General features: G+C 44.8%; 1 protein-coding gene across 2 annotated transcripts in view; it reads left to right on the forward strand.

Annotated features, from left to right (window-relative positions):
• The first annotated feature begins 4,261 nt into the window (after positions 1 to 4,261).
• eml2 (EMAP like 2) overlaps positions 4,262 to 25,967 on the forward strand; it is a 31,806-nt gene continuing 10,100 nt past the window's right edge. Inside the window, exons 1-7 of one of the 2 annotated variants that reach the window (XM_088911035.1) lie at positions 4,262 to 4,389; positions 10,784 to 10,969; positions 11,437 to 11,566; positions 16,553 to 16,666; positions 23,249 to 23,277; positions 24,292 to 24,421; positions 25,536 to 25,685. In XM_088911035.1, coding sequence (XP_088767161.1) covers positions 4,323 to 4,389; positions 10,784 to 10,969; positions 11,437 to 11,566; positions 16,553 to 16,666; positions 23,249 to 23,277; positions 24,292 to 24,421; positions 25,536 to 25,685 — 806 coding nt within the window. In that variant the 5' untranslated portion in view covers positions 4,262 to 4,322. Of the gene's footprint in view, positions 4,390 to 10,783; positions 10,970 to 11,436; positions 11,567 to 16,552; positions 16,667 to 18,372; positions 18,470 to 23,248; positions 23,278 to 24,291; positions 24,422 to 25,535; positions 25,686 to 25,967 lie in introns of those variants that run through there. The other variant, XM_088911034.1, reaches the window with a different exon arrangement.

A 25,967-nucleotide genomic window follows, 5' to 3' on the forward strand; every position in this document is an offset into this window, starting at 1 on the left:
CGCACAAGCATCAGATAGTTTTGGTGCCTGTGCTGTACTTCAGTAACATATAATAACAGAACAGAAAGAAAAACATAAAGATTTCAATTGAGATGCAGCCATATGACCCATCTCACCTGTTTGGTAATTAGTAGCTAATTGATCCGAGGATCTCATGCCGACGTTTCTTGAGCAAAGCCAGGGTATCAGCTTCGACACCATGGCTGTATGACCTGTTCCACACTCCAACAACTCTTAGTGTAAAGAAGGGCCTTCAGTTCTTGGTTTTAAAGTCAGTTCCCACTTTGACACTTTGATTCATATTTCACTGTTCATTATATACCCAGCCATCATCCTTAGGGCAGCAGGGGGTTCCAGCCCTGCTGGATCCTTCTAGGTCGCCACCAGTGCAGGAATTTCATGGAACCACTGGGTCCATCTTGCTCAGGGGGCTGTTTGTACTGCAGCCCATCCCATACGGCCATTATGCGGAAAGATGTACTGTAGTTATCAACAGGAAATGTGTCTCGTCTTAATTTTATCTTCTAGTTCCCAGGCCTCTCTTCATTGCTGAATTGAAGCTGTATGGGTCGTGGGGTGACTGCAAGAGCACGTACAGTATGATAATGTTCTAACACATAAGCCAAGTCCACTCATCGGCTTTGAGTCTGAGACAGAAAAGAGTTGGTTCCAGTAATAGTAATTACTGTTGTGTTTGTCACAAAGCTCAGACATGCATCCAATGTAGCTTACTCCTTCAGCCTGCAAATCTGCAGTCATTAGGCTCTGACTCCTACTGCTCGCTGAGCTATTTTAGCACCCAGGTCTCTTGGACGTTAATCCTAAATTAAGCTGCTTAGAACCATATTAATCTATCAGACAAGCTTCCTTTCAGCAAACAACATTAGGCTTTGGTAACACAAGCTTTATTTAAGATATAAAGGGTCAGGGTCTGAGGATGTAACTTGTGAATTTAATTTTCTGGCCTTTCTAACCCTTTATTTTAAAAGGGCTCTCTCTAAATCAGCCTCAGCTCTTGAGAAGAATGCGCTTTTGCTCTCTGCTATGATGAACAATTAATCCCTGTTGTAAGAGTTCCAGTCAAATCTGCACAATGCAGCATAGCTTGTTGAACCACCATGAGCCAATATTACAATTCCCCACATGCTACTATACAGAGTCATGCATTCAATTTCATGTTAAAATAACCTTTCAGAGTGATGTGCCATTCATTAAAATATAAGAACATATGAATGTTTACAAACAGGAGGGGGGCCAATATGTTTGGCTGTTAGTAGCTAATTTATCTGAGGAGCTAATTCAATCATTTATTGTTAGAACCTGACATTGACAGCATGGCTGGGTAGCTTGTTCCAGACCCCCACAACCCTTTGTGTAAAGAAATGCCTCTTCTTTTCAGTTACTTGTGGTTTGTGTTTCATTGTTGATGCTGTGAAAATCCACTGGGGTGACTCTGTCAAAGCCTTTGAGGTTTCTGAACACTGGAATCAATTCTGTGAGAAGGCCTCCAGTCACCTCTGATGAAGACTTTCAGTCACATCATTTTTACATTTCTCCAGTGTTAACTGATCATCTGTAGGAGCAGCAAAGGTCATTCAAAAAGAATTCGAGACTGGGCACACGCATAACAGATGATTTTTAATGTAAACAGCAGGAGTGGTGCAGGCAGGTAGCAGAACCATAAGCTATAAATATAAGTTGTGAATCACTGAACGTAAACTGCCTAGAAAATGGATTTTCTAAAATAAGCGATATAATTGTGTGGCTATTGTTTCGTAGTGTAACTGGAGCTCATAAAACATAGTCATTCCTGAAATGTTTTTAGTTACATGCATTTCTCTGCATTGTGAAGGAATTGATTCATTTTCTGCCACAACAAAACTCCAAGACTACGTGTGAAACAAGAATGACAATGCAAATTGATATGATGAGTTGCTGTCACGTTTGTCTGCAGTCTAAACCTGGCTAGTAGCTGTGGAAAAACAGCATTTTTTTTCATTTTCAGTCTATTATCATGCCTCTGTACCCTCAAGCGTTCAAACATATTTTAGATTTAAAAACAAGAATCCTGCCTTGAATTTTCCTCCTTATCCCTGCTGCACTCTTGGAGGACTCCTGGTTGCAGAGTGTTTTTGGGAGTGTGTGTGGTTGCGCGTGAGCGGTACAGTATCGCACTTCTGCAATAACCACAGCGACAGCAGGAGGGAAGATTAGAAAACAACTGTTTTCCAACAAAATCCTATATTTGGGGAAATGTCGCCCTCCAGTGCTCTCGGACATTACTGCATGTGACGGGTTGAAGAACAGTGGCTTCTGGGTAACGACGTCACGATCACCTCTGGAGGTGAAGGAGAACTCGGTTTGCATCATCGCTCTGAGTCTTTCATGGTGACCACTATTAAAACACAACCCGAAGGCCTTCTCTTAGTACTTTACTACTAAAGCACAGCTTGCTGAGCAATAGTAAATGAGTGATACATGATGCGTAACAGAGACCTGCTGTACGCAGTGAAACATGGGTTATTTGTTGCCTAATCTAGCTAGGCTTCATCATTTTTATGTGCTAGTCTGTCTATCAACAGAGACCCACTGTTACACACTTCTAAACTCTCGGACTCCTTCATGAGACGGCTGTGGGAAACTTCTCAGTCAGAATCTAAACTGCTCTGTACCAAGCCTGACTCACATCCGATTACGTCTTGTGTTATAGTTACATTTCACTGAGTTATTTTTCCTTTCTTTCACTGCTTCTTCTTCTGCGCAGCAGTGTTTTGAGTCTCCTGGCTGGTTCGGATTTCTCTGCTGCCTGAAGTGATTAAAGGATTCTAAACACAGGACTGTACACAGTCAGTGGCAGATGTGTGGAGCAGTGGTTGCGGCTGTGGACCAGATGGCTGTGGGTTCAAATCCCAGGTGAGACGCTGCTCCTTTCACCTTGAGTAAAGCTCTTCACTCAGACTGCTGCAGTACTGCTCTGTTGTGTAAATGGGTGTATTGCAGCAAATCCATCTGTGGGGGAGCCGGAGTCTATCCCAGAAGGCAACAGGCGCACGGCAGGGTACAGCCTGGACAGGACGCCAGTCCATCACAGACAGACACAGACACAGACACACACACTCACACCAGGGCCAATTTTCTCAGAAGCCAATTAACCTTCCAGCTTTGGACTGTGGGAGAAAACCGCAGCACGAGAAGGAAACCCACATGAACATCAGAGTAATAATGGGGAACATGCAAACTCCACACAGACAGCACCCCAGGTCCAGAATTGAACCCAGGGCCCCAGCACAATGCTAACCACCTCGCCACCATGCCCCCCATAATGATTATATTGTTCTCAGTTGATGCATGTGGTTTAATAAAGGATTAAATAAAAATTAATAGTATGAATATGAAGGTCCTATCATTGGCTTGCGCTTGCCCTGCGATGGACTGGCGTCCCGTCTAGGGTGTACCCTGCCCTGCGCAGGCGTGGGCTCCCCGTCTGGGGGCGACTCAGTGAAACGTGGTCTACATTCATACGACAACTCCGCGCTCCGTTCTGCAGATCTGTAATGAATGGTAAATATGACAGACAAAACGCGTAACCGCTGGATGTGTCTACAGTACATCGATGCCAGTTAAAGCAGAAAGCAGAAGCAGTCAACAGAACATGGCACACAGGACGTGGTTTACAAAAAGTTGCACGGCCCCCACGCGTGAAGCCTCTTTATGTCACCACAGGAGGCTCACACACTCATTTTCCTAGAAGGCTGAAGTGGAAGCACAACAAAAGTGTATTAATTTGATCAAATGCGTTCAGGTCCCCCGCTTCACATCGCAGTCGGATATGCTGGACTCCACGTGGGTTCACGCGTGTAGTTCCCCCACGCGTGGTTGTAGTTCCCCCAGTAGCTCCCGGGCTTTAGCTTCCCGACACGCGTGCACACGCCACGCAGCCCCGCGACAGTGGTAACACGCTTCACAGAAGATGCGCACGAATCAGAGAGAGCCAAAACGGCAACAAAAAAAAAGCTGTCAAAAGCTTGTTTTTTATTAAACAAAAAAAAAATCGAAACGAACGGCAGCTCCTTTATTTATTTAGTGGGGTGATGTGAAAGCTTTTGCTCCTGTGAGCCACGTACCGTGGAAGAAGAAAAACAAAGTCCCGGTGGTGAGGCGGTTGCTATAGAAACGCGAAGCAGGGAGAAGGTGGGAGAGAGAGGAGCCGAGGCGGATGCGCAGACGGAGAGGGAAGAAGTGGGTTTTAGGGAGGTGGAGATCGGGGTGTAGACGTTCGGGAAGGTCTGTTGATAAAGAGGGGTGCAGGAAAGGGGGGCGAAATGGCAGAGAGGGTATCGTCGTACGGCAACCTTTATGACACCTCTTCCCTGCTCCAGTACTGCAACGGTAAGTTTGTAACCGGGCCGGGGAGCTCGCCGCCTGCACACCGGGAGCGGAGCGCTGTCGGGGCGCCGGGCCGCGCAGGTTATAGAGTCTGTGTCGCCCTGATCCGTGCGTGCGTGTGGGATTGGTTCGTCCCTCCTGACCCCGAGGCAGAGAGGGGCTCGACCTTTCCGTGCGCCGTGCTGGGGAGAACGAGGCCGGCGGCGATGTAAACACGGCGAGGCCGCGCAGGTGGGCTCTCCAGCGCGGCTCATAGCTTAGCGATGACAGCACGGCGCACCGGTGAAAGGTGTCAGGCGTGTGGTGGCAGATATCACTGCGCCCGGTAGGTTTTGCATCCTTGAGTAAAACCTTAGGGCTTCTTTGCAATGTAAGGCACCTTCAGAGGTACAGGTGAGGCGCGCAGAGGCCGCCCCAGTGCTGAAACTTGAGCGTAAATTAAAAACATTGTTTGCTTTATCTTCCTTGAATTCAAAGTTATTGTGCATTTCAGACCTACTAGTATATGATAGTTAAAACGTTGGTTCTACGATGTCTTGCGCAGACAGTGTGTGATCCAGTATTTCGGCAACGGACGTGTCCTTAATGTTAAGTAGCTGAAGTGTGCTACAGTATGTACAGTAGCCAGGTCCGCTGAGCTCTATAAATGTGGAAGACTGAGGAGAAGGGACTCTTCTGGGTCTCATCGCTGTTGTCTTGTAGAGAGAGAAAGCAGGGCTCTGTGATATAGACTATTACAGAGTAGTGGGTTGGACTCAGCTCAGCGTTGGCTGGTTGTGGGTTCGAGGCCCTGTCGCAGGCAGTGCTGTTGTGTCCGAGTCTGCCCGTGTAATTAAGTGGGGACCCTCATTGCAGGGGGTCAAGCTCATCTGGTGGGACAGGCTCTCAGGCTGTCAGGAATGGATCTGATAGAGGACCAAAACAAGTTCATCATCAGTGACTCATTTTTAAGTTTCACCACAGGCTCAAGTGACATTCCTGCTTTGACTGGCTGTTATTTTTTTTGGCTGTTTCTTTCCTTAGCTTAAATTGGTAATTTTCTGCAGGTCGTATCATCCGTAAGCTTGTAGCAAAGTGACAAATGGAGAATTTAAAGCAGCACCTCTCAAGTACCAGAAGTGGCTGGAATACTTTGGCTTCAAAGCAGCACCGTCTTTGAGAAGGAGCCTCTTTTCTGGCACCTGTGCCTTACCCATGCTCCTCCGCCAGCTCTGTGTCTCCCTGCAGAGCAGCCGCTCCTGGCTGCGTCATGTGACTCCAGTCTGTCGCAAGGAAAACAAAGCAGCAAGTGATGTCATCATCAGAGAAAGCAGCAGGTCCGTGCGCGATGCTGTACAGTAACCTGGGCTCCGTACCGCTGTGTGCACTGCCCCCTTGGGAACAGCTGATGAGCACAGACAGCCCTAATTGCTGGGTGATCATCCAGTTACCACAATTTGATCTGCCGGGTCTGCCTCAGGGAGCGGATTCCCAGGTGTCACCGCCACCCAGCCTTCTTAGAGAAGCGAGTGCATCTGACCCAGATGGGATCGGTTTTTTCTAGTCTGGATTTGACGAAGCAGTTACTGCTGCCATCTCCCCTTCCTCTACCTCTGCCTAGAGGACCACCTTTGCCTTTTAAAAATCAAGACGCTTCAGTGGAGTGGTGAAACATCTGGGCCACGATACTGAGCGCAGAGCAGACAGCCACACACCTGCAATTGCTAACTTTGATCTGTGGCTATTGTGGGGCTTGATGTGGATTTTATTTTTTAACTCTTATTAGTTATCATCATAAGAATATAGTTCACGTACAGTAGGTAGCTTATTGAGTGTTGAAGAAGGCTCCACAGCCGAAACATTGTTTCTTTTCTTCTCTTTTCAACATGATTTAAACCTTTTCTTGTTCCATCATAGGAATATATACCATTTCATCTCACATGAAGGATTAGATCATATTTGTGGGTGTTTCCCACAACAAAACACAAGGCTCTGGTGAAATGTGTGTACAAGACATGTTATTTCTGCCTTACTCGAATGTGTAATGTACTGTAGTTGTTCACTATTTAAAACATGCACACAGGACTACCTCATATAGTAGTTCTCTCCCAGAATGTTAAGAGTTCATTTGTAGAACTGGGGAAGAGAAAGATGAAATAGAATCAGACAGTTATGACCAGAAAGACTCAGATGAGCTGGTTTTAATGGAGGAGCAATGGAACAGCGAATCTGCCAGAGACATTTAAAATGATATTGCTCTGATGTTCAGGAAGTATTACTGATTGCTTAGAATTATTGCTCTGATCTTTAAAGAATTGCAGCAGGCAAGCATTGTACTGTATGTCATTCTGTAGAACTTGACAGACTTCTCTCTCCTTAGAGGCTAGATCCCAGCAGAGGACCCAGGCCCCTACATTACCTGTGTGGTAGCAGAGTTATTACTTCTGTCTGTCATCAGCAGGGCTGCCTGAAACACTTTGAACAAAAGTGGCTCTTTGCCTGTCGAAATGAATTTGCTGCAGTGTTTGGGGGTTTTGTATCAATCATGGATCATTGAATTAAACATTTTTTCTTCCTTGCTTCAAGTAGGAAATTGTGAAGAATGTCTATTTGAGGGAAATAAATTGACTACTCATACTGTATAGCACTTATTTGTCTGTATTTTTTGATGAATAATGCAAAAACCAGTTTGCTATGTGAATTGTTCCTACACCTCATCCTGAAGTGTGCGATTGACTGTGACATGCTTTTGGAATGTAAGATGTGTGAGAAATGTTTGGTGTTCATGCCCATTTTGTAACTCTCTCCACGAAGAACAAAAGGTAATTCTCAGACTCTTCTCAATCAATATTCCCAATAATATTAATACACAACAGCAGCAAAAATCCTAGTATTATTGATACTTAAGACTCTGTCTGATGATGCAGGGATGTCTGACATCACCAGTGTTTTTCCTCTGGTTAGTTATTTATTGATCTGTGACGCATCTGGAAAACAACAGAAGATCTTAAGGCAGCAGATACAGGGGAGCATGGCAAGTGAAAACACGAGACAAGATCGGCCTTGTTCTGCTGACCTTCAGTTAAATGTGTAGCCCAGGTCCTGTCTTATGCACGTGATCATTAAAGTTTCATGGCTCTGATGTAGAAGAAAGAGTAAGCACATTACCTACTAGATCATAGCATATAAAACCCCCAGAACTGTAGCGTTATAGAGTCTCGTTATTCTAGTTACAGATAGTTAAAAAAGGATGCTTGAACAACTGAATTTGTCTGACTGTTTTAAATTTATCTTATGGTAACTGCATGTAAAATATTCGCTGTAGATATTTTTTACATCCGTGTCTACAAAGGGTTTTTAAGGAAAATTCTCTCTGCTCTCCCATAGTTTGCTCGTACCATCCCGTACTTTTTTTTGCTCCTACAAAAGCTTTTACTGCCCGCCTCTCTTCTCCCAGTTCGGCAGGCTGATATTAGTACAGAAAGTGTTTCGGTCTCGGCTTAGGTGTTTCCAAGTTCAATATCACTGCTGGGAGAGCTGTTTTCCTCCTGCCAGTGGCATCGGTGTTTGTATCCCTGGAAAAAGAAAAGTAGGTGGCTGAATCCATTCCCAGCCTGCGCGGCTTTAATTTCCCCTGGGAGCGGTCACAAGAGGGCAACTCGCTGGAGGCGGCAGGCCAACCCCAGCACCATCAGAGGCGTTATATGTGAAAATGCTGCGTTTGCATGAGCTACAGTCATTGTAAGGAGCAGGGCAGACCTGTTCCTGGAAGACAGGGCTTTTGATTAAGGAGCAGGTTCGAGAGAGGCTGTTGGGAAAGGCTGTCTTCTGAAGGGCACAACAAGCAGCCTCCCGACGTGCTGGTGGTGACGACGAGATTCCTTCTGCTTTGTGAAGTCTTTTCAAGTACCAGCAGAGGTCATCCATGAAATAACCGTCAGGGAAGGAAGGGTGGGAGATGGTTGACTGCAAAGGCAGTTCTCGCTGTTCTGCTGGTTATGACAAGGCCACAAAGTTTCCTGTTCTGCTGTAAATAATTAATGTGAGGACTGAAACCCAATTCCCTGCTGAAAGCGTAGGTTTTATACAAGATCTTTATTATTATTGAAATTGTCTCTGATAATGTGTTAAGAGTTACTATCAGCAATATACTATACACTTTTAGAGGATGTGATCACACAACTTTAAAACCTACTGTGGGACAGAGCAGTTATTTTCACAGGAGATTAATCAGCATATCTTGGTCAGAATCTTAAAATGTTTAAGATAATATGTAAAATAAGAAACTTTATTGTATCCTAGGGGTGATTTGATTTTAGGGACACACATTGCTTATGTACATATGAATACATTACATCAATGGCACATGCAAAATGCATTACAGAAAAAGTCATGACAATACTGTATTGCCTAAACATATGCAAATATAGTTTAGTTTTACTGCAAAGGAAAAGACTAAATGTGAGTTTTACCTTTGCGAAATTACGGAGGAGTGTACTGTAGTTGAAGGTTGCTTTTATTAAAGGAGCATGCAAGCCTGTTTTTAATTCGTTTTATCTGAATTTGCTTGTACTGGCTGGACAGTGTCGGATGACACCAGGGACTCTGCCTCTTTTAAAAGATATTTGCCATGTCAAAGGGTGGCTGCAGTTCTCGCTGTAGACTGTTAGTCTCAGCTGACAAAATGTGGATTTGAACCTGCTTCTTCACTTTAGTCGTGTTTCCCCCAGGCAGTTCCTCCCCCCTCTCCTGGGACAAAGTTCTAATTAGTAAAAGAACCTTTTTTTTCCTAAATCGTAAAGAACCTTTCAAAAAGATCAGGAGCAAGGAAGTTGCTGCTCTCTCCGCCTGGCTTAGCCTCCCCCTCGACTGGGTGTCTGGGATGGTTGATTGCGTGTCTGGGCCTGAGCCAGCATGGAGCAAAACGCTGCATCAGGGAGTCTGCAGACCGGCAGGGCAGGGCAGGGCAGGGGTGTCCGATTGCGGAGCGCCGTGCTCCCGTGTGCCGCGGACAGCTGGCACACGAGCTGGTGAGGAACCCCAGGGGAGGACCTGAGCTTCAGAAGGGCTGGGGCTGGACCTACAGACTGACAAGCAGGATGGCAGGTAAGCAGGCGGTGAGGCAGAACGTCAATAAATATTTAATTCCTCAGCAAGCCGAATGCCGTGGATGCTGCTTACCATCCTCTCGTCCTGTAGCATCCTGGTCCAGGTTCCCTGGCTTTCCCCTCCCTGTCTTTGCAGTCGTCTCTTTTTGTTATTATCGGATTTTCAATACAGACTCTTCAGGCACAGTCAGCAGCTGGCTCTCACGGTGCAGTCAGATCGTGATCATCACTCTCCAAGAGTGTTGTATTCATTTCTTAAAGCTGGACCAGGGGACGCCCCAGGGATCTGTAGCCTGCTCTCCGAAACGAAATGAAAAGGGGTGTTTTTGGTCTGGGCCCTGTGACGAGACCCGCTTCAATCGTTTTGGAGAACGTGTGAATTTTTGAGCGTGAAGGAATTTACCAGTGCAGGATGTAATTCCACTACAAATCAGTTCTGTTGTGTCATACCTGTTTCTGGACTGCAAAATAGGATCGTCGGTGTTGTCCGAGCAAGATGCCACTTTGTCATAGGTAATTCTATTTTGCTGTACTCTTTTTAGATAAGATTTTATTGTCCCCTGAGGGAAATTTTTTATGGACACCCAGCACTCCTGTACATTTAAATAGAATGCAAACAAAAAAAAAAGAAGAAGAAAAGACAAACATTGCACATCACTCTATTTGAAAAGTGTGGCTGCTTGTGGCCAGGAGCAGCCGTTCGTTTGGAAATCTGCTGCAGGCTGTTCCCAGAGCTTCTCTTGACGAAGAAGAGACTCTGAACAGTCAGTGCTTTGCATCCTTCCCGGCCAGTAACCAGCGCAGTTAGTACCTTTCTAAAGACGTCACTGCCATTTCAGTGCGGGTTCCCCTGTGTAGTTTTTGTTTGTCCACAGGAGAAATAGGCTAAATTGCTACACTTTGTGGTTGGTTTGTGTTCTATGCAGAAGTCGGAACCCTTGGATCCATATTAAGGAAAGAAAGTACTGTCTGTTGTGCACCAGCCGGAGAGCCTGAGTTTGTCCCATTTGATGTATATGGGCGGAGTGGTGGCTCTGTGGCTCAGGATCTGTGCCTGTGGCTGGAAGGTTGCCAGTTCGTATCCTGCGGCTGGTAGAGGAATCCTACTCCGTTGGGCCCCTGAGCAAGGCCCTGAAGCCCAACTGCTCCAGGGGCGCTGTATAAATGGCTGACCCTGCGCTCTGACCCCCAGCTTCTCTCCCTGTCTGTGTGTCTCATGGAGAGCAAGCTGGGGTATGCGAAATGACAAATTCCTAATACAAGATCTTCTCTTATCTACATGCACTGCATTGTTCCCCTGCGCCGGGCAGATGACAACCTGTCGGCCAGCAGCGCCATGGAGGTGGACGACCGGCTGTCCTACCTGGAGCAGCGCGTCCAGCTGCAGGAGGACGAGATCCACGTGCTGAAGGCGGCGCTGGCGGACGCGCTGCGGCGCCTGGGCTGCTGCGAGGAGCAGGGCCAGCTGTTTGGCAAGAGGGCGGCGCCCTCAAGAGGTGAGGGCCCAGGGGGCGGGGTGCAGTGTTCCCCTCGAGGGGCGGGCGGTGCCCTCCGTCCCAGAGTGCATCTATTTGCTCAGCAGCCTCTGCGTCGCCAGCTCCAGGGGTAGGGACAGGTGTCAGAGCTGCCCCTGGGGTTATAACTGCAGGCGCCAGATTGTTTATGGGAAAGGCAACAGATGTGGGCAAGGATGGGGAGAAGGTGAACTGGTAAAAGAAAGAAATACATTTTACATTTCATATACCTCTCAGCACTGGTACTGTAAGTCAGGGGCGGGCATCTGCTTCTGCTGTTTCATTGACATCAGAGCTTCAGTTCTGTCCTATTCACTTGTATCTGAATGCCTCTGAAAGCATTGATGTTCAGCTTCCAGACAAACAGAGCTGCTCTTGTATTACCCATGAAATGCTCATGTATTGTACGAGTATATATAAACTCCGGTTTCCTCTTTTTTTGGTTTCAGTTCGTCAGCTTCTGCAAGCCTTGCCATCCAAGCCCAACTTCAGCAATGGGTACCTCCCACAGAAGAGGCTGGGGGGCTACCCCTCATCTCCGTCCTCCCCCAAGAAAGACATGCTGCAGTCTATCAAAAAGTGAGTGGCTTATTTTTTTTAAACAAATAGGATTTATCTGTGTAAAAATGTCAATATGCATGTATAGGATAGATCTCCTCCTTTCTTTTTCTAATCCTTTTTTTGTGAGGTGCTTTAGAAGACATCTTAAATCGTGTTAATGTTTTAATCTCTTTCACTTTGATCCTCTGAAAGCTTGGGATCTGGCAGCCAGAAATGCATTTTCATTTTTTTGCCAGTAGAGGTCAGTGTATCCCTTGTCTGATATGATACTGTTAAATGAGAAATATCTATGGGCTGTTGCCGCTTACAATAAATTTTAATACGAAAATGGAATGTGGATGTACAGTGCACAGTCAAGGATGTTGAGAATAGACCCGCATATGTGCATTATTCATGTCAATTCAGTAAATTCAATAAAGTGTCGTAATCTAGCAAATGCATTCTTGAGGTAAGCACTAGTTCTGGAAAGGCAGCTGGTCCTAGTATTTTTGTTATGCTGTATTGTTACAAACAAAAGCAATTTATGGGTGCATAGCAAATTCCACTTACAGTTTTACATTAAAAAGTGAAGTACATTAAGGAGACTTCACTGTTAAAGATGGTAACATTGACAGTAATTTACATCTGAAGTGGTAAGAAGTTGCCAGTTGCCTTTTGAGTTGCCTTTCTACAAATAAAATACATAAATACGTAAGTTGAACAGGGTTGATTAATTGATAAAATAAACTAATTTAAAATGCACATACATTCCTTTTTGGTCTTCAGATTATTTAGTAAACCACATGCACATAACAGTGTTGCCATATTATCACAAAAATGATATAGATGACATTCAGTGTTTCCTCAAAATAAAATCACAAAATCCATCCAAAAGGGACTGCTTTTGAGATGTGTAGTTCACAAAATTAACTTAGTAAAATATCTGCAGTTACACAAAGTAGTTTTCACAGTCTGAATATGCACATGCCCACATTTGAGCTGGAGTGTTCACAGTTAGTGCTGTGTTAGACTGCCAAAAGTGTGGCATGTACCGAAAACAGCACGATTACAAATTTTCTGTAGAAATACAGGAACTTTGTCATATTAACATTACAAAGAGAGACAGGGAGTAAAACCTTGTTTTGCTTGGAATTCTCTGTGGAAAGGGGGGGGTGCTGACATCCCTATAACCTTGCAGCCTGTGTAGCATAGGCTGCTAGGTTTCAAAGTGACTTTGGAACAATGCTCATGAATTACTGAAGAATGTCAGGTATGTGTGATGAAGTGATACTATGTCTATCCCTCGGTTCTGCCCGGCAAACATACAGGCAGGGCAGCTTAGCTCTCACAATCCTAAACATGCTGTTGGAGTGTAGTTAGCACTCTGGCATGGTGGCCAACACTGCTGCCTCAGAGCTCCAGGGTCCTGGCTTCTGGTCTGGTCTTGGATGTTCTGTCTGTGTGGAGTTTGCGTGTTCTCATACCCATTGGCGTAGGTCTGCCATAATGAGTGAGGCTCTGGTGTCTCTCTGCTCTATGTTCGATATCGACCAGCTGGTTACAGAGACAGTTAACTTGAAATGTTTACATTAAATCCATATGAAAGTGTTGAGACTGCAAAAGACAGGGCAATAAAACCAGAAACCACACAGTGAAATACCCCGTGGGTCGTCCCTCTGATTTAACATTAAGCTTGATTAACGTGTGAAATGCAACCCACTCTTCAGCTGTGCTTTCAAAAGACACCACTCCAGCTTTCCTATAAGATGTCCTGCCTGTAGATGGCCTGCCTGCTATCTTAATGTGCGTTTTCTAAGTGTCCTGGTAATGTATTAGTCAATAGTGTGGTTTATGCCCATTCAGAGAAAGACAAGCTATAAGCACAGAGCAAATGACACATTTGAAACAATGCCATCTCAGACTAACAAGTGGCACTGAATACGATTATTGCAATTAGTCATAGTTTGGAATCACATTTTATTTTCAGTATACAGTACTGTTATATTTTATATTTCTATGATTAAACATGATCACTCCAGCTTTTTAAAAGCTTTACAGTTTTTTTTAATTGATATATTTAAATCCCAATTCGTTTACAAGGTAAGAGGCCCAGTCCACAAATAAACTATTATGCCACAAAATACAGAAACATCCATAAAACATTCAAATATTTTACCATCCGCCAAAGTCATGGTTTGTAGTATCTTTTTTTATTGAATTGTGGAATGACAGGATACACAAGGTTCCTCCAGCACAAGACCTTTGATATTTATACATTTGCTCACTACTGTTTTCTTGGTGGTAAAAATTAACTGTAAACAATTCCCTGTATAAAAAAACACAAGAAAGACTACAGCCATACAGCCCATGTAGATCATTTAGTAATCTGTAGCTTATCCAGGGATCTCATCCAGCTGTTTCCTGCAATGAACCAAGCATCATCTTATTGTAGATACCCACAAACCTTTTTTGTGCCTCCTGTTCACAGTTTTATTATTAATTTCTTCTCTGGATTGATAGTGGAGTGACAATATTGTATTGGCCTCATGGTGACCTTAACTGAACACTATTCTAAATGAGGCCTCTCTAGTGCTTTTAACTACATAGCATTCTTGCCCTCACATATCAATGTCCCCTTTCATCTAGAATAGAAAAATGTCGACAATAAACACCCTTGGCTTTTTCTTCGATCCATTTTGGAAGCTCTGTGTTTCTCATCTTGCATACATAGTTTGTTTCTGCAACCTGTATGTAATACTCTGGGTTTTACATTTTCAGATTATCGTCTTGAATTATATTTAAATACCATCACTACACGTGACTGTTTTATCAACTATACCATAATCGGGATAATTGCTATAGCTCTAGAAGAGCAGTGCTTCCAATACAGATACCTGAGGTAATTACAGTACTCTAATTTCACCCCTTACCTGTATCCTTTTTTATTTTTATTCCAAATAATGCTTTACAGTGAATGCAAAATTAAATTTGGAATTAATCTTTACTAAGGAATTCTATCAAAAGCCTTCTGAAAATATACGTAAATAATACCATATCATATATTCTTTTTGTATCCATATTGGCCGTCACTTGTTCAAAAAACGACTTAAGTCAAGCAAGACCTGCCCTTTGAAATGAGGCTGATTATCCCCTAAATCCACACTGATTGTCCTATAATCCCCTCAACACGTGACACTGATGACGCAGGTCTCAGTTTCTCTCTTCAGTCAAGGAAGGTGTAATTATTACTGAGATAGAGAGATTTCCCAGAACCCTGACACCATATTTGTTCTGAGCGCTGGGCTGTGACGTTGAGATGAATGGGGGGGGGGGAAGTGTCCACAAGTGTCCACAAGTGCATCGTACATGTTTCTGCGCCTCCGGCCGAGAAGAGCAGGGCTGACCGTTGACACAGTCGCCATCCCGGGTTCCTCCGCCCAGGATCGCCTCCAGGGCTCCGGACAGCACTGGTTCAACAAGGCGCTCTCCATGGAGACGGGGCAGTCTTTTCAGAATGGTTCATTTCATCCATTGAAAAGGTTTGAGATGGAAAATTGACGCATTGTTCAGTAGGGCCTGAACAACAGTAGCTACAGTACTTGCAAAGAGAGTGTGGAAGGCCTCCCCCTGAGAGATGTGCACTGTGAGATACTGTAAATATCTAGAATATAGGGTATGTTTCAGGTTCCGGTGTCTGCTTATTTTAAGAACTAGTAGTTGCTGTGAATTGTGAATTATGTGTCTTCTTAGACACCTTTGCTTCCTTGTGGTGTGAAACAGTTAGAGCTAATTAACATAGTATACTGTATTCAGTATGTAACTGTACGGTATATACCTTTAGAACAATTTACCATGTTAGATTGACAATGAACCTTTTTAGAAGGGGCCGTTATTCTATGCCATGTATTTATTTTATTCACAGTTCCTCAATTTCTATCACCAGACAGCTCTGTACTGTACTGTGATTTCACTGTCCTACTACACTTTACCCTGCTTTTACAATGGCATATCACTGTAACCCATGATAGAGGCACAGATGTTTTTTTGTATTGTAAGATTAGGTTCTTATTTTTCTCTGATGTTAATTTTAGAGACTAAAATCTAAACGGGCAAGCAGTTTATGTCTCCTGGACAAGGCTAGTCTAATGTATTGTAGTTGAACAGGATGCCCTGTTTCTCCCATTTACTTTCATCATAAGAATCCATGTTGTACTGGACACATGCACACCTGTATGTAGTAGGTTTGTAATGCGTTTGTGTGCTTTTGGACGGTTAATCCATTTCTCAGTACTTAAACAAATACACTCAGATTCATATCGATCAAAGACATTGACAGTATTATTCAACAAAGTTTGAACAAAGGCTTTTTGTTAACTAAACACTTCCTATTTTTTCCTGCCTTCCTCTTTATTCAAAGCAGGCCATGGTTTTGTGTGACCCATAATGAATCCTGAACTGTATGGTACTGGGGGAAAGGTAGCAGGGTTTCTTAGCGTCTTGGTGTGTGTGTACACATGGCGGTGAGGACACTGAGGAGCTCTGCTCTGGCCAGGGGGGGGAGCACAGCAATGGTTAGCTACTGGCCAGGTGAGCAGAACCTCGACTGCTGGAACTTCACCTGTCACATTTGTCGCAGAATGTTTTTTTCCTTTTATACTGTGTGTGATGACAAATTGAGTTGGCTCCTTCGCGCAGCATTAGATGGTTCTTCTTCCTCACAGCACGGCTTGACTGAAAGAAACCAGTAGGCCTTGGGCTGCTTGTTGTCTTCCTCATAGCCGCAGTGAGTGGAAGGGAATCGGTTTCTGTTCCGGATGTGTCGCACAGGAAAGCGATGATGATGATGATGATGATGATGATGAAAAGACTGAGCATGGTGGGTTTTGTTCTGGTCTAGCTACGCTACAGAAATCCTGCCAGAGGTGATCTCTAACGCCCTGCACGGTTTCCCCCACAAACACAAAAGCTGCTCGTTCGTTTCCCTGTCGAGCTGTGTGCTAACGGGCCTGCCTCTCTTCCTCTCAGCATGCGCAGGAGCAGCTCCACAGAGCGCCTGTCCTCGGTGCGGAGGGAGGTGCTGTCGGACTCCAGGAGCAGGACCACCTCCTCCAGCAGCTCGTCCAGCGGGAAGAAGGACAGGTGACTGACCGCCGGCCTCCTCCCTGGGCAGCCCGGACCCCGCCGAGGGACAGCGGTCTCCGCATGTCCTTTCCTGTTTTATTAGACAACAGATGAGGCACAAGCAAGAGCCAGCTGACCCTTTCAGGAGAAATGGCTGCATTAGCTGCACTGCATTTAGTGAACTAGCTTGTTTGTTAGTGAAAGCAGATGGTGAAGAAGACGTTTTAGCTCTTTCAGTCTTCAGCAGTGAATGTCAGTCGGTGACTTCAGCCCCGTCCTCCAGGAAGTGAAGTGCTGTAGTGTTAGGAGCCATAAGCCTTCTACATGTACTGATCAGAAACATGCTCACCTTTCTGTGAGCAGGGGGAGATGTGTTGGGTGCTTCACAGTTATGGACATCTGTCTTTTCAAGGACAATACCCTTCTTCCAGGGTAGTGTACTTCTTTTTAAGCAAAACGCGATATTCAAGGTTCACAAAATTCACATGTAAAAATTTAAATTTAATAATAATTATTATAATAACAAGTTACTATTACTATCCATTTATCCATTTTCTAGCCGCTGATATCAGTACAGGGTAGTGGGAGGGCCACAGTCCATCACGACAAGCAACAGGCACAAGGCAGGGACAGCCTGGACGGGAGGCAGATCCAGACACAGACACACACTTACTCACGCCAGGGCCAGGTTTCACAGGAGCCAACTGACCTACCAGTATGTCTTTGGACAGTGGGAGGAAACTAGAGCACTCAGAGGAAACGCACGTACATGTTATTATATACCATTGTTGTGAGTTGCAGAGTGATATGGCTGCTGGCTATAAAATCACAAAAGGTATGCCGACACTACAGTTGCCAATATTCAAATCTCTTCCATTTTAATTGTGTTCCCTGAGCTCTCGGTTTCCTTCATGGGTGAATTGTTCTGCCAAGGCTTTTAGTCATGGGTGGCCCAGGGGGTGAGAACTGTGAGACCGTGGCTGTTGAGCACCTAATTGACTGTTGCTCCCAGCCCATCCAGCCCAGTTGGGATATTGATGACTGGAACAGTTCTCCAGGGCACACAGACACAGGGCAGGATCATACTGGGCGAAAGCACTCAGCACGCGGAGTGTAAGAATGCATACTGGAGATGGACTATAGGCTCGTGACGCATAGCCATTGTAAATCTGTCGTTGAAAATCCAGTTATTTTGAATTCCTCTCAGTGAGAACAAATAATGCAAAAATGGCAGAGTGTGCCCTAACAAAAGATTTGATAGAGAGGAATGATGGGAATGAATGACGAGAGCTAATATTCATTCCCATAATTCACAGAGGCAGCTTGCTCTTAAAAAGACACCTTAACTCTAAAAGGAGTTCTTTCATTAATTGATTGATTGCTGTTTTAAAGGCATGTAATAGTAAATCTACACCTCAAACTTCAGCTCACAGAGTCCAGCATAGTTGATAGTTAATTCATCCCCTACCACCTGGGTATTGTTGCAGAAATAAACAAGACAAGGCAAGGCAGCCATAATCATGCTGTATTACGTTGTAAATGAAGTTAGATGTGAGCTCTCTCATGAGCCGGCCAATCCCTCCCCTGTCCTCATGAAGGCAGGCAGACGGCCCACAGAGTTGCAGGCAGTGGGAGTGGCATCAGGCAGGCAGGGTTAGTCAGGAAGTGGCCTGCTATTGGCTCACAGGGCCATGTGAGCCCTCTATATATATATACTAGGATCTGGAGTTCACTGAAACAACAGGGAAGGCTGAAGCAGTCTGTTTGAAGTTCTGCTCTTCTTTGTTACACTACACCACTCGCCATGAAAAAGGGATCCAGGTAAATCTCTTGCCCGTAAACTTTTTGTCCTTTTGCTAAAGTTGTGGGAAGAATTCATGTGTATGTAGCTGTGGAGCTCATTTTTTTTAACTTGCATTTGCATGTCAGAGGGGTTCTGTTTTACACAGTCTAGCTCTGTGTACTTTTGAGAACATCCTGGTGTGGTTTTTCTGGTTTGTTTGTTCTAATGAGCTCGCTCTCTGAATCTGCAGCTACACCCGGGGCCATCAGTGATGAAGTAGAACTCTCTCTGTGTGAGCTTGCACAGTAGTTTAATCTGCACTTAATAATTATAACAGACTTTAAAAATCATGATGGGTTTTGCTGAAGTATAGTCATCAGGAGAAGTAGAAAACATGGTGAACTAATTTCTTTAACATATGATGTAGCAGAACTAATAATAGCAACATCACCACAGCTGCTTGTTTTAAAGTGATTTGTGTGACATTTTGTAGTAAAAAGCTGTGCTCTCAACTTTTACTATGCTTTTCTAAATATATATATATAATTATAGTGTTCCACAATGACATTTTTACTTTAAACCTACAACCTAAGGGATTGGTGTTGTGCAATGGGGTAATTAGTTTTGGCAGACACGTACTGTTCAATATTGTCAGTGCACATTGATTTCTTTCATCCTCAAAATGAATCCCAAGCCACAGCAGAAAAGAAGATAGGGCTCTGGACATGGTGACACTGCATGACATTTGCTTAAACCTTTACATAAATGAAAATTTCATGAGGAACTATGTTGCTTGTTCACATCAAATCTCTTACCTGAACTACTACTACTAGACTGTTCTTCCTTAAAAGCTTAACCACCACTTTATTTTCTTATTTCTCCTGTATTGAGTTTTCACAGCTTTAAATGACATTTTAATGATTTTGTACATGAAGATACTAATTCAGGGCTCCCATGGGTAAAGGAAATGTCAGACACTGGAAATCCAGGTTTAAAGTGCTCGCATTCTGAAGCAGGGAAATGAGAACATGCTGTGTTGAGTTTCTGTGTGCCAATTTAATATATCGGGCAGATCAGCTCAAACTCTTCAGTTAGTACAGTAGGTTGCATGTTGTCAGCTGGCTGACACATTATACTCAATAATGCTTTATTGTTAAGGCACCTATACAGAAAGATAATTACTCGTGACAGTAAAGAACAAATGTAGTCGTGTCATTTATATACTGGAGACAAACCTCAAACAAAAGTCTTTTTTTTGTTCTGGAAAAGCCTGCGGGAGAAGAAGGATAGGGTAGATCTGGCTCTCAGTTCTGCTGGGACCGATCCAGTCGGATGAGAATGTGCTCGTTGGGGAAACATGCCAAGTTTTCTTGCCCTTTCAGCCCTGCGATCCCTTTGAAATTAGTTTCTTCCCTCCCTCCCTTCTTTTACTGCAATACAGTCCTGGTGCTTCCTGAAACCCACCTTATCAGCTTTCTTGTGCTGTGTGCAGGATCCTGAATTTGCATCCAGCGGGGTAGATTATCCAAGACTGTTTAAAGCAAAGATCTGGGAATGGCAGCACACATTTCACATCATACAGTGCTGTCATTACTTTTTTTAAAATCTTGAGAGTAGCTACTTTCCCTTCCTTTGACTTAGAAGGTTGTACAAAATATATTAAGCTTTATTGTTCATTTAATGAAAGTGCATGAGAAATGAATTCAGAGAAAAACAGAAAAAAAACTGCTGAAAAATACTTTCTTTGTCACAAGCATTGAAAAGAAAAATAATTAGATACAGTAAATAGATGGCAAGAGAGACCTCTGTGGAGTAGCTTATGGATGTCCCCCCCCCCATCTCTGATTTGAATACATTTAAAATTCCATTTCCTAGTTGTATTGATCCTGAAATTGCTGGTTAATGGATCAATGGCTTAATAGTGCACAACAGGACAGTGGGCTGCATGCAGACATGGCTGTTTTGTAATCGTGTTTCCAGACCTTGAGTAAACACTGGAGGAAACTTTCAGTTTCTAAGTGAGACTTATTTTTCACTCCCTTTTTACAAAATCAATTCACACTTTTTTTAAAGGCGGAAACCTGGTTTCCAGTTCCTTGATTTCCTGTCTTGAGGCGGTCTCCTGTGCGTTTTCTCCCGAAGGAAGCTGAATTGAAGTTCTGTTTGCTGGTGCTCGGCTCTGAGCTAGTGGACTGGTGTTTCTGAGGAAGCAGTGAGCACACCGTGTGGGGCGTCAGCTGTGGAAAGAGACCTGAAGGAAAGCTTGCGCCATTCAAAAGGCTGAATCTGCAGCGGACAGCCAGCGCTTCTTCCCAGTTTGCTCCTTGTCTTCCTGCTGCTGTTTGTTTTGCTGTGCAATTAGTGGTTTTGGAACTGTAGATTCCACGTCAGGACAGCCTGCCTCCCACTGTTCCTTAAGGTTGCTTTAGTCTAAGAAAAGAATAACGGGTTCCACTCTGCAGACTTCAGAAGAAGAAAACTAGTCACTGGCTTTTGTTTTGCCCCGTTTAAGTCAAATATAATTACTGGACACATACTCTGCTCTGGAAATCCATGTTCGATGCATCTCCTGTAATTTATTTGCTTTTGCTTTGGAAGTGTTATCCCTGCTTGCGGTGGTGTAGCTCACGGTCCTGCTCGTGCTGTTACAGGCGTACCGACGAGCCTCGTACAAACCGAGCTCGGGCTGAGGAATCCACGATGAGTGGGGGGGGGGGGGACTAACGTCTTATCTCCTGCCAAAGGGAGGTCTGTGTAGTTAGATGGCCTGTAACTAAATATGTAGCTTTGTAGTAAAATAGGAGAAACCGTTTTTGGTTTCTTGCCAAAACACTGTTTGGAACAATATAAACAAATGCCTTTTCCACCCCTCCCCCCCCCCGCACTGTATCAGGATCTGTTACAGGGTGTGTACATAATAGTGCACCATGTTAGTTCACATTCGAAACTCTGAGCCTGCATTTTCTTCCAGGGCTTTTAAAGTTCTGGACACAAAACATGCTCCTTGCTCTCTGGAAGCGGTAAAAAAAAAAATCAGGAAGAAGATACGATATAACTTATTACCGCTGAAACATTTTAGCCTGGCTCTATTTGGAGAGAGAGCTCTTGCAGTGTTAGAAGGTTAAGCCACAAAGCTCCTAGGTTTTAATTGAAGTGCGTTCAGGGCAGAAAACAGAAACAAGGGAGCTGATATTATGCAGCTCCATTAAGCCAGAAAGTGTCGCTCCAAGGAAGAGTTGCAAAGGCATGCAAAACTCAGTGGCCGGTAAAAGCATTTTCCGGTCAGATGCCTGCAAACAACCACAGTCCTTCCTCTGGTCTGTACAATAAAGTCCTTCAGACTCAGACCTGCACATGACTGAAGAAACACTGTGCTCTTGTGGGATTTTCAGTAGGTGTGGTCACTGCTTCTGTTTGTAAATCCTACCTCAAATATGTAATTAATTTTGCTATGCTTCCACAAGTGTTAGAGTTATGTGACAAAATATTTCCAATTATATTTAATTATTGCAAGTAAAATCAGGAAAGCGAAAATGGTACCTACAAATCCTGGCTTCCCAGCAGTCCCCACAGAAGTCCGCGGCCTCTGTAGCCTTTAATGTTGGTCCTGTGTCCTCATTCCCCTGCATGTCAAACACACTGACAGAACCACATGGCTTTTAAGCTGACGCCTGGGCGATTTTTCCATGAGCAGGTTATGGGAAATCGACATACTGTCAGCCTGGCCCTGTGGGATTTCATAGATCTTTATAATTTGCAGTGTAGGCGCACACACTCAGCCTGCTCGCAGAATTGCATTGACAGCAGCCGTGTCATTAGTTTTCTCCAAGCATCAGAATGGCTACTAATTAAAAGTTTGCCCCTCCATCCCCCACCCCCAGAAAAAATTAAGAGCAGCCGGGCAAACCTAAACTGCACATTTTCTGGAGCAGGGAGGAAATTGGAGTCCATGGAAGATGGATCATGCAAGCTCCACACAGACATCCCCCAAGCAGGAAATAAATCTGCTCCAGCCATAGGGCGGTAGTGCTGACCACATGCCTGGCGCACGCTGCTTTCCGCACGCTTTGCTGTCTTATCTCGTCAGTTCTCGCATGAGCTATCTTCGGGAAGCTCTTTCCTTCCTCTGATATACTGAGCACAGTCAAATTTAATCCAGATCAGATCTTTAAAAAAAATGAATTAAAAATTACCTTTAAAAGATCCCCCATTGTTGGTAGTAACTTCCTTTTCCTGGTTTTGCATCTTGTTAACAGTTCGAAGAATCAGGTTCTGTACACCTTAACCGTGAAAAAGCCAAATCCACACAGGCACACGTGAGCACGACCATTTTCACAGAGATTGGCCAGGTGGTACCAGGCTCACGTGTCTGTCAGAACTAGCTTTTAATGGTGTCTGTTAGACACGTGTTGTCAGTTCAGTCTGTTTTATTATTTTATTAACTGGCTGGGTAGAGTCGAGTTTCTCTGTTAGATGTGGAAGATTTTGAAATGTGAACCGTGGGGTTAGGCAGAGCGTTCAGTCTCTCGTGGGAACATTCTGAGGACAGTGCTTCTGTGATTAATAGAATTTGAAGTACAAAAAAATGCTGCATTTTCCAAACAGTGCAAAGGTCTTTTTCACTGTGCTCTTTCCAGGCGCTTCAGAAATAATTTCCAGTGCAGCTTTATTAATATAAAGATGGTGACAGGACTGTGAGAACGGAGATGAAAATGAATTCACACCTGCAAGTGATGCTCATGTGGGGGTTTGTACTTGTACGGGGGGAATGGCGAGCGCACCATTAATCCCTGTCTGTTTTTTCTCTCTTTCTCTAGCAAATCCAAAGAAACCACCTTTAGTGCTGGTAAGTTTGAATCGCATGGCTGGAGAGTTACGCTGCCTCGCAGGTTCGCGCTCTGCTCTGTGGAGTCCAGCCAGAAAAAAAGAGCGGCAGAAGAGGAATGAGGATGGCAACGGCACCAGATTACTAATGACGCCCACAGCCCAGCCGCAGAACTTGAAAGGAACGCGAGGAAAGGGGACATCACTTTGACAATGAAGTGCATTTATTTCTGTTCAGTCTGGGGAACAGTGGCACTCCCAGTCATAGTAAAAGAAAAGCAGTCCATAGTGTTTTTGTAGACCTAATTTGCTTCTATAATAGAAGCCTCATTCATTTTTAATGACCCAATTATCCAGGACAAAGCCTTCCGAGGCTTTCCTAGGCTCTGGCCGGCACAGACCAGGGAGGGGGGTGAGCAGAGCAGCAGTTTGCCGGCCGGCCAGTCTCTATTGAGAAGAGTCGAGCAGGAGCTGTATGGGCCCTGCGCATTTCCCTTGTCTAGTGTGCTGGTCCTGCTAACAATCAGATAGGCTTTCACTCATCATGTATCATGTCACCTTGAAGTGTTTAAATACAAAATTACTGGCCCTTAAAATAGTGCAGAAACTAAGGTTAAAGATACAACATTTTGCAACAATGTTGAACACGAAAGCGGCATTAAGTGTACATTTTCCGCAAGGTGTCCTGTGCAACTTGCCGTTGTTTGTGATGAACGTGAGCTCTGCAAGGCGGTGATAAACACGGGGAAGGCTGCAGGAGTGGTGCTGATGCTCCCTGGTGGCTAAGCTAAGGCGAGCAGCCATGTTACAAAGAAAAAGAAAACCTCGCACGGGACGTGGCAGCTTGTGCGAAGCTCTCGTGCGGGGGCTGACGCAGAAGGTGGTGTGAGTGGGTGTGGCCGTGATGCGGGGATCTTCCGCTGTGCTTGTTTGTAGGGGTGCCTGTGTTACTTGGCAGTGCTCTGTGCATCTCCTAACTGCAGAGTGACATCCACCTGTTGAATAGCCTTGTGTGTAACCCCCTCCCCCCCACCAGACGATGGCCATGTGAAGATGTTTGTGCGCGGCCGCCCGGTCACTATGCACCTGCCCGACCGGCTGAAAGGCACCTACAGCCTGGACAGCAAGCAGGACCTGCCAGAGCACAAGCTCAAGATGCAGTGGGTGTATCCTTTTCCTGGTTGAGGCCGGCTTTGCTTTGGCCGTCTGCTAACTCAGATGCAGCCTTCTATTTCATTGCAGAACACTATTTCTCCTTGTCTCATGAGTAGATTTTGATCTTTGTGCCTAGCAAGAAAGGTTGGATCAGATATTACAAGAAGCTTTGACAATCACCCCTTGAGGTTCCAACATGTGGCGTAATTGAATTGCGTACGTTGTGGTTTGTTTTTTTACTGAGAGCTTGCGAAAAAGGGGTGTACAGCAGACAGACTGCATTTTCCTCTGTGTGGGTTTTGCCTTCATTCTTAACCAACACCAATAAATGTAAACTGCCTGTAGCCTGGCAAGTGCATTAAGCCTGTTGACCTTTGACCCCTTGCAATAATCGCTCCAGAAGAGGATTAATAAAACCCCTCAGAAACAGCCAAGGTCACTATACAGCATTAGTGAGCCTGTTTACTGGGGTCTTTTAATTTAGCCCTTGGCTCATAATCAAGGCAAAAGGCATTTCTCTGAACCAACAGGAGGAATCCCAGCAGAACTGAGTTGCTGTTGAACTCCTGTTTTTTTTTAATGGAGGGACCAGGCTTAAATGACTTTCACAGCGTGTGAAAAGCAGAGAGCAGTGACATGCCCCTGTGTGTGTGTGTGTGTGTGTGTGTGTGATGGCACTAACACTGTGGCACATCTGAAATACATGGTACAATCTCAGTATTAAACAATTGCACCCACACACGATGTTCAAGTTTGGGGGGATCTGCCCCTCGCCGTCTTGCACTGCAGCATTGGTTATCATCTTCCTATCTCCCTGCTCTTATTTTTGTGTTTCCCTTGTGTGAGAATGAGAAGTGGGGCTTCACACTGTCTGTGTTTTAAGAATCGCCAAGGTACAGGTAATTATGAGACATGAACAAGCAGCTTTTTGTTTTCTCTCCTTTCACAAGGGCTACAATCCTTATCCACGCAAAGGCAGATTGTAGATGTCTGCCTTTACTGGCAGTAAGGTACAGCGCTTTTCATAGGACAGTTTTTCTTGTCAGCCTCATTTGTACCCTCGTCTGATCTGGCCGAGTGTTTCTCTAGAGCATTGTTGGATCTGCCTTGACTGGGTACGTCCAGGTACGGATACAGAGGCAGGGACTGTCGCTCCAACCTGTACCTGCTGCCCACCGGCGAGGTCGTGTACTTCGTGGCCTCTGTGGTGGTCCTGTACAACGTGGAGGAGCAACAGCAGCGGCACTACCTGGGCCACAACGATGACGTCAAATGGTAACGTTGGCCTGCGAGACGCGCGTCGCCACGGCCACCTGAAACCCCAGTTTTAACTGGGCTAGCAAGCGCAGCACTGTGTGGCGGTTAGTCCGGGGCCCTGTTCCCTTCTGTGTGGAGTTTGTGTGGATTCTCCACAGGTGCTGTGGTTTCCTCCTGTCTTCCCAAGACACGTGTGTGTTATAATTTAATAAGTTATCCCCGCCAGGCCTTTATTTTCTGTGTCCTTTCCATTCATGAATTGCAGCTCTTTGCTCTGCCCAGCTTTTCCCAGGCTGTCTC

Source organism: Atractosteus spatula, chromosome 3 (assembly GCF_055471065.1).
Source record: "Atractosteus spatula isolate fAtrSpa1 chromosome 3, fAtrSpa1.hap1, whole genome shotgun sequence".
NCBI classification, from domain to species: domain Eukaryota; kingdom Metazoa; phylum Chordata; class Actinopteri; order Semionotiformes; family Lepisosteidae; genus Atractosteus; species Atractosteus spatula.